The sequence below is a fragment of the Drosophila willistoni genome (assembly GCF_018902025.1).
Source record: "Drosophila willistoni isolate 14030-0811.24 chromosome 2R unlocalized genomic scaffold, UCI_dwil_1.1 Seg167, whole genome shotgun sequence".
Classification (NCBI taxonomy): Eukaryota; Metazoa; Arthropoda; class Insecta; order Diptera; family Drosophilidae; genus Drosophila; species Drosophila willistoni.
This window is the reverse complement of record NW_025814050.1, coordinates 6,778,770-6,788,055: the sequence shown is the minus strand read 5'-3', so window position 1 is coordinate 6,788,055 and position 9,286 is coordinate 6,778,770. Positions and strand designations below refer to the sequence as shown.

General features: G+C 34.6%; 1 protein-coding gene across 2 annotated transcripts in view; it reads right to left on the bottom strand.

Moving 5' to 3' along the window:
• Positions 1-235: 235 nt before the first annotated feature.
• Positions 236-9,286, bottom strand: part of LOC6644101 (protein Wnt-4) — a 30,591-nt gene continuing 21,540 nt past the window's right edge. Inside the window, exons 2-4 of one of the 2 annotated variants that reach the window (XM_047010741.1) lie at positions 1,095-1,593; positions 765-1,013; positions 236-682 (exon numbers count right to left, since the gene is read on the bottom strand). In XM_047010741.1, coding sequence (XP_046866697.1) covers positions 440-682; positions 765-1,013; positions 1,095-1,593 — 991 coding nt within the window. In that variant the 3' untranslated portion in view covers positions 236-439. The remainder of the gene's footprint in view (positions 683-764; positions 1,014-1,094; positions 1,594-9,286) is intronic. The other variant, XM_002066878.4, reaches the window with a different exon arrangement.

The following is a 9,286-nucleotide window of genomic DNA, read 5'->3' as shown; positions in this document are numbered from 1 at the left end:
TTTTTTTCTTTCTTCTTATTGGTTTTGTTTTTTTCTTGTTGTTCTGGGCTAAGTTTTACTATATAGTATAGAATTTTGTTTGTATGTGTGTGTGTGTGTGTGTGTGTGAGTGTGTTGCTATTATTTTTTAAATATTTTGTTTGTTTTGTTTATGTTTTAGGAATGGAAAAAATACAAGCAATAATTGAAAAAAACTTTACATGTATGACATTTTTTTCTTATATACTTTTTTTCTTTTTGTGTTTTCGTTTTTTTGCATTTTTCATTTTCTTGTCGAGCTTTAAGAAATGGAGTTTTTCCTATATGGATGATAGACAGAGAAAGTGACAGATAGATAGTAGATGTAAGAGTGAGATAGATTTAGATGGTAACCAGTGAGTTGAAGTCAGACGGAGAAAAAGGGAGAAAGTAGAAGAGAGCGAGTGGGAGAGAGAGCCATCTATTTACAAAAGTATTTATCCTCATAGCGTTGACAATAGTCACAGATTAAATGGCAACATCGTCCATTATTGAAACGACAGCGACATTTCTCCACCTGCTTGAATACCTGTGTGGTATAGCCACGCCCACAACACAAATACGAGCAATTATCTGGATGCAGACACTGACGATCCTTGGTGACCGAGCAATAAGTGGGCGATGTCTCTAAATAATACAGTGTCGTGTACTGTGATTGTTGTGGCTGCAATTGAGAGAGAAAGAGACATAGATTATTAATTAAAATATATATTTATTTTGGGAGTAAAGTCGAGAATGAAATTTACCATCTCCCATGATTGACTCACTTTCTTGCGTCGCTGTTTGGCCTTTTTCATGCGACTTGAGGGCGCTTGCCTCATGGTCCTTTGATTGGGAGCCTTTCGTATGGCCTGGTTGTATTTCTGCCTCAGCAAAGTGGCCGTGGCATTGAAATCGGCCATTTTCTTCCAGCAAGTCTTCATAGAACAGGACCCAGAAACGCCATGGCACTTGCATTTATCCTTCATCATCGCGGAGACGGCTTCTATGCCAACCTACAACACACAAAACGAACGTACAAAAATTCTATTTAAATTCATTTCGAAATTGACTATAAAAGTAATTTCTCAACCTACCTCAGAGTCATGTCGCAATATCTCGCTGACTTCGTCTCCATCGCCGCCGCGTAAATCCAAGAAGCTGCGTGTCACTCGTTTGCCATGTTTCAAATTATCATTGCATCCGCCCCACTGGAAATCCTGATCGGCACGATTCTGTTTACGTGGTCCACAGCCACATTTGGTCATACGTCCCTCGGCGCAGGCCCGGGCAATGGAATGGGTCATGGCGGCTGCAGTTAATGCATGGACAAAGGCCGTTTCCTTGTAAAGTTTCTTGAATATATTCCGTTTGCCGCGTATCTCGATCGAGCAGTTCCAACGATCATAACGAAACTGATCCTCACAATGAAGGGTGGCCAGGCGTCGAGCCTCACTCAGGGTGCTCGGCAGACCCGTCTCCTTGCGGCATTGATGATTCTGCCGTCGGGTAGCTGGCATATACCGACAGGGCCCACCCACATGACCCTGGGATGTAAACACGGCCATAACTGTGTGCTCCGATATAAAATGTTCGCTATAAGTAGAAAAAAATGTACGAAAAAAGTTAGTCTTAAATGAAAAGCATTTTAGGCATTAAAACCTCAAAAACTAAAATGTTTCCCTTCTCTGGGAAAAAATTAGATCAACTTTTTTTTTGCCAATTTTATTTTATATTTTTTTAATTCAAAATAATTCGAAAAAATAACGAATTATTAAAATTTAAATTTAAAATTTAAGCAAATATTTGAACCATGGTGAGGAAACTGGCTACTGAGTAAACTCCTAAGGGTCTGAGTAACTTACTCACCGGAGGTGCTAAGGGTGAGAGTAATTTACTCAGTTCCTTAGCACTTCTGGTGAGTAACAGTTTTAAAAGCGTTGAAAACGAGCTGCAGTTTGGAAACCATTGAGAACGTAGATGGCGCCACTAAAAATTGTCGTTATATTTTTGAATAACGAGTTTAGGAAACTTTTCCACTCGATCTTTCTATAGATATGTTAGTGGACATAACTTAAGGAATGAGTAACCTTAATGGAAGGACTTAATTTTTAATCATGTTTCCTGCATAAATAGAATAGATAAATAGGCTAATTGAATCCTTTCTGCAACTGTCTACTTATAAAAAGGTTTTTTTCGAGTTTCCTATTATATTTGCAGAAAATGTATGATAAAGTATGAATAAATGACATAAATGGACAATATGACATACATACATAATTAATAGGTAACACTATTTGTTCCGATCTTGTCAGGAAATTTCTGACAAATCAAAACCGAAAAAATGTGTCATTACTGACTGTTGTCAATAAACCATCAAATTAAGATACATACACATTTTTATTTATGTATTTTTTTGGACGAACCGTTCTTTTGACCAACCAAATTTTCGCTTGGCCCAGTCAGTCTCCTGATCTGAATCTCATTGATAACTTGTGGGGTCAACTATAGAATCAGGCGGGAACTGAAAAAAGTGCCAACAATCGACAATTGAGGGAGTGCGACGAAGAAGATTTCGGTAAGCCCTGCCAAGCTTTGATTAAGAATATCCCCAACCGTATGGAAAAAGTAATGGCAAAATAAGGGTGGATACATTGGATATTAATCAAATAAAGAAACAAAAAAAATTTTTAATGATTTGAAAAAAAAAAAATGAAATATCACTTAGTCAGTTGAAGTGTACCTATTATTTTCATCAAGCATGAAATTCTGCAATTTCATGTTTTTTGTAGTATGTTTTAATAAAATGTTATCGCCGAAAAAAAAAATTTTATACATAGAATAAAGTTTTCCCAACAACTGTGGAATTTCATTCCTTGATCTTTTATACTTTTTTAAAAAAAAAAAGTTCTTACTTAAAAGCGCCTTTTCGGCCCAACAAGGTAGAAACCCCCCTTAAGTAAGATCGTAAGCTAATTCTTTTTTAATTACTGTGTTTACTTTGAACAAGTTGAAAAATCTAAAACAGTAATGAGCATGAGAATATTTGAACTCTGCCAGGCCCTTCGATTGTACAAGAATGAATGCTATCTCAAAAAATGTTTACATTTATCTATAAAAATACTGTAAATTGTTATTACATCATACATGTACATTCATATGTATGTACATTGTATATTTATTACAGCTGGAACTTAATTATTTTACAACTGACAACAACAAGGCAAACCTTTTATTTGATTTTGAAAAGAGTTTCCCATAGTGTTTGAGAAATGGAAACTTTGTTATCACCTGTGGCTGCTTCCACGAAATGTTGGAAATTTCTTCGTGGAAAATAGAGATACAAACTTTATCTAAGTTGGCTTTATAAAAAAAAAAATTCACCGCCTGCCACTTCCTAAAAAAATTCCCCTGCCATTTTTATACCCTTGCAAAAAGGGTATATTAATTTTGGTCAAAAGTGTGCAACGCATAGAAGGAAGTATCTCCGACCATATAAAGTATATATATTCTTGATCAGCACGACGAGACGAGTTCAAATAGCCATGTCCGTCCGTCCGTCCGTCCGTCCGTCCGTCCGTCCGTCCGTCCGTCCGTCTGGATCAACGTAAACTCCTCCTAGACCGTAAGAGCTACAGAGCTGAAATTTTGCATGTAGGCTTGTATATACTGCAGGCATTGTATATCTCGGATTCAGCCGGATCGGATCACTATATCATATAGCTCCCATACAAATGGCAAAGTCACGGACAGTGACTTTTCTTAATAACTTCGTTATTTTCTGAGCTATTGTCGTGAATTTTAATACTGGTGAGTTAATTACACATATAAACGACTATGCCAAATTTGATCAAGATCGGGTGACTATATCATATAGCTCCAATAGGAACGATCTTTCGAAAACAGTGACTTTGGTGAATAACTTCGTTACTTTTGACGCGATTGCTTTCAAATTAAACATTTGTTAGTTTAATATATCTGTTAATGATTGTGCCAAATTTGATAAGGATCGGGTAACTATATCATATAGCTCCCATAGGAACGATCGGTGGAAAACAGTGACTTTGATCAATAACTCCGTTATTTGCTATGTAGGCCGTTCTTTCGCAAACATTAGCCTTTTTAGCTTAAACGTTTTTCCACTTTTGATGGCTATAGGTAAGGAAAGAGTTACCAAAAATGTTGCAAGGGTATACAAACTTTGACGCGGTCGAAGTTAGCCCCGGCCCTCTGGTTTTTTTTTTTTTTTGTGGCTGTTTGGATTTGATATGCAGGAAATCTTAAATTCTCATAAAATAAAATTTAAGTGCATCATAAATTGGCGCATGAATAACGAGATCACCACACACACACACAGACACACACACACATTGAGTGTGGTATCTTTTGCCTATTTCCGTCTCCGTCGTCGCCTTGGGGCCTTATATACCGATCATGATCACGATCAGATCTGAGGCTCTGCCTTTCCCCTTCTCCTTGTTGATCTGTCCATTTTGATTTAAATTTTCGCCACTCTGTTAATAATTTTTCAGGTTTTGTTGTTGTTGTTGTTAGTATTGATGGTTGTTGTTTAATGTGAAATTAATTTGCCACATTTTCGCAATTAATTAATTAATTGAATGCTTTTCCCCGTCCCGATAATTTGTTTACAACTTGTTTAACTAAGTTGGATTTTTGTTTAAAATTTTTATCTATTTATCTCCCGCTGTTTTATTTGCATTATTTGACGTAGTTTTTGCGTCGGCTTTTTGTTTTTTTTTTTTGTTTTCTACTTTTGATTAAATTATATCATTTTCCTTCAATCTGTTGAATGAATTTTGAAAATCTGTATAAATCTTTAGGCATCGAATGTGTGGAATGCGAGAAGTGTGCCGGAAATTTGAGAAAATTTATTCAACAGAGATTCGTCAAGAGGGGAAAAATGTTTCAGTCAATTAAGAATTTAATGCAGAACTTATTTATCTTATTTATCTTATTTATATTTTAAGATACATTTTGTTATGCAATTGAATTGAATATATTAAGAATGTTATGGTTTATTATAATTTTATAAACTAAAAATGATAAACAACAAATTAAGAACATTTAATTTGATAATTTTAAAGAAAATACGATAACAAGAGCAATGAAAATTTTATTTTTATAATTAGTGTTTGAAATATTTTTCTTAAGTAATTTTAAGGCTTTTAGCACTTTTTATAAACAGTTTGGAGGTATTTTTCAAGAACTATCAACCTAGAACAATTTTCTTGTATCATAATCTTACCACAACACTAAAACTAGTTGGGAATTAGCTTACAATAAAGCGAAAACAAGAAAACGTAGCCTACAACTTTGAAAAGTTCATTTTAAGTTGGTATACGCCAAAAGCCTTTAGCAGTTTAATCCAAAAATCATATTTCAAACCTTCATGCCATATTATTATACTTAAAAAAATAATATTTAATAAAGTGACTTTTAAAAGAGGTTAACTTTAGAACTAAGAACTGTAATAAAACCAGCTACTAGTACTGATAATTTTGGGGATCTATGATATAAAATTGAAATTTCTAGGTTTGAAACAATCCTTATTCTTCTCCATTCCTTTCAAGAAAGTATTAAAAACATTTCCTATTTTGAGGTTTGGTAATCTGAACTAAATTTAATAAGATTAAGACAAATAAGAAACTCCAAAAACTCACTTCTTTAAGGTACTCTCTCACTGTTAAAGAAACCAAACCAAACAAAAGAAAATCATCTAAAATATTTTCAAGTCTAAAATGTAATATGGCGCATTGTTTTGCATCTGCTCTTAATAAATATTTGAAAATTTGATTCCTTTTCTCTTTTTTTTTTGGAATTGCCATTTGTTTACGAAGAGTTTGCTTTCGAGCATAACGAAAACAGTTTCCAGAACTTTTAATTTTAATTGCCTAAAACTAAGGCAGTAAATTGCCCGTAGAGGAATCGACTCTATATAGGCACGCCTCATTGGCCCCGTTCTTTGGTTCTTCTGTGTTGTTGTCGGGTTCGGGATCCATCAATTAAATTATTCGATGCGAATCGTTGCGCCAGCTTCCTGCAATTTCTTCTTTTTTTTCTGCTGGTGTTTTCCTCATTATGGGTTTCAATTTTCACAAATGCATCGCTTGCAGTTTTAATTGATCTTTTGATTTTGCAAATGAATCGATTTGATATTGCTTCGGGCAGTCTTTTCACTTCCCACTCTTTTTCCTTTGTCTTATTTGCCATGGTGTTAAAATATGTGACAGCTACGGCAAAAGCAAATAAACAAATTTGCCACCCAGTGTAGGAGAAATGAAGCCCGGCTAATGGACTTGCCGCTGACGTTAATCATCATGATGATGACGATGATGATCATGACTTGGTTTTATTTATAAATCACTGAGGCTAGTTGAGGGAGTGAGGTTCGAGAGGAGGCCATAGCATTTATGGTTTTTGGCAATAAAACGCAAATGCTAAAAAAAGGAGACCATAAAAAATGCTTGGTAGCTGCAGGTCGATATGCACTTATGCATCTCCTTAAAAACACAAAACTAAAATCTGAACCACTAAGATTTTATGTCTGTGTTGTTGTTGTTGTTGTTATTGTTTTTGTTTGCCTTCTGCCCGAGAAAGTATGTATTTCTGTTTCAATTTCTATTTTGACTTTGACTTCTATACTCAAAGAAAAAAGCATGTGAAAGGAAATTCAATTCATTTCGTGTAAACTATAAAAAATTTTAGGCATAAATCTAAGTACAGTCGAGTCTCGATAATTCGTACCCCGCTTAATCAAAAACCTCAATATTTTGTATGAATCTGCTTGTCCTTTGAGAAAACTTCGTCCCTAGAAAAACCACGTAAGTCGAAAACCTCTGCAATTTGTGAACAATTCTGTTTCCTTACCATTTGGAAAGGCTTTGAAATATATTTAGTTATATATCATTAGGATATATGTAAATCTAAGAGAAAACTATTTATTAATATAAAAAGAGTGCAAAGAACTTCAGTGAAATTGACAATAGAAAATATATCTTTCTATAAACAATTCTTAAAAATTCTTGTAAAATTTTGTCCGATCTGATATGAATAAGTTTTTTAACAACTTTGGATGCAAAGTTTTTCAAAATTCATACATAAATTAAAGCAGTTTTCCAATGAAGGTTTAATCAACTCTATCATTAAAGGATCTTAGACTTTCTCTATATAATATATGTAGCAGCCTGAATTGAAAACTGAAGATATATATAAGGTAGATACACATGTAAGTACAATCTAAATGAAATCAAAGGATATGCCAATCCTTTAATCATAAGAAAAAGTGGTTATGAGGTTTCCTACAACTATTTACGTAAAGTAAGACTTTTAGGACACATATTTATGTTTATCTCTTCGTCTATCAATTGATAATTTGCTTTGGTTTTTATTGTAGTGTTTTTTTCTTGCAGTGTATTTGCCTGGCAGCAAGTCTCTTTGCGGCACATTAGTTATGCTCTTTGGGGCAAAATTCTAAAACTTAAACTCTAAAAACTGTAAAGTCCATAAAATGCTTTCGCCGCAACAACACACACAAAGGGATTTTCAGTACATTTGTGTGTGTCTCTCTCTGTGTGTGTGTGAGTGTTTTTGAATATTTTACGTTTCTGAAAATTTGATGAATCTGTACAAATGCACAGAAAGAAAGAGAGAAAAGAGAGAGAGAGAGAGGAGAGAGAAAGAGACAGAGACAAGCACTCAAAAGGCAACATCAGCAGCAGGAACAACTTCAATGACTCGTCATCATTGCACGAGGAAAATATCCATCAACACTTTTGTTTTATAGAGTTATACCTCTCCCGTTCGCACTTGAGGCCATGTTTGCTGGCACACATCAATTTCGTTGTTTGGCCTAAACCAGCAGCAACAGAAGCAGCGGCACCAGCAAGAACAACAAAATAAAAAACAGTTTATTTTGCTTCTGTGGCCATTTTAATAGCTTTCAACTTACTTTGTATGTAAAAGATACAAATGTATCTCGAGGCTACAGAAATTTTATGAAATTAAAGTGCATATTAAGTCTCTGTCTCTCTCTCTGTCTCTCTATGTTCCCCTTTTTGATTTAGTCTCTCTACGTTAGATAATTGTCCATTTGGCCATTTTGTGTGTTGTAAACGTTTTGTCAAACGGATTAACTTTTCCTCCCCTCCTCCGTCAATCTTTCTCTCCCTCTTGCACATCTCTTTGAGCTTTGTTTCGAATGATTAAGGCAACGTACATTACCCAAACTTGAAATGGTCATAACAAAAAGGGGTAAGGGGCAAGGTGAGGTCTGCCCAGGTGAGGCAAAGTGTGGGGGCTTAATGCGCTTTACCAGCGATAACAATAGTTGGCTTACATGGCAACTTACATGCAGCTTTAAGCTGTAATTGAAGACCCGATTAGTCGATTTTTCTCTCCTTTATTACGTTTTCTCCTTGTGGGTGAAGAATGTTAAGATGTAAGCATATGAGCAGATAAACAGATAAATAGACATATGTCTATATGATCAATGAGGTGATTGAGAAAAGGTCAAGCATTTTATCTCGCCACAAAAGCCCTGTGAACTATTTGTCCATTTTAAAATCATAATGCATACTTTTTTGCACACACTTCCAATCAGTTTAACTAATGCTAATAACTTAAATTTTACACGTACATATGTGTCTAAGCTTTAAAAATTATTGTTCTTAAGGCAGGTGTATAGTTAATTCGTGCAAAAATCGGTAATTTTTTAAGAATTTTTATTGGCGATATGGATAGTCTCAGTTCAATTTTTTTTTACCCCTGTAATATTTAAACATTAAAACAATATGTGTGAAAATTTTCATCCAAAAATATTGAAAATCTATTGAGATATAGGCAATCTCCGGCGGGACCTCGAAAAAAAAGTGGTTTGCGGTGAACATCGTAATTCGTCACAGAATTATCGGAAATGAAAAAATCAAATTGCATTAGTTTAAGGACAAAATTCCCCAGGTAACGCTGTCGAGTTTTTATTTTTAATTTTTTTGTACGATTTTTAAAACCACTTGAAAGTCAAAAACACCGTGCTTCGCCCAAAAAACCAAGCTATTTGTTTTTCAAAAAAAAAAAAAAATGGACAGCGTTACCTGAAGAATTTAGTTAAGAAGTACTGTACAAAGTTTCAAAACGATTCGTCTAGTAGATTTTTCATTATCGTGTTCACCGACTTTGAAAATGGCCACTTTTCAGCAGAGCGTTTAAAAGTTTTCGACACCCAAAAACCTAATATAAAACGGTCGGTCAAAAGTTTTTCAGAAGTTTTTCC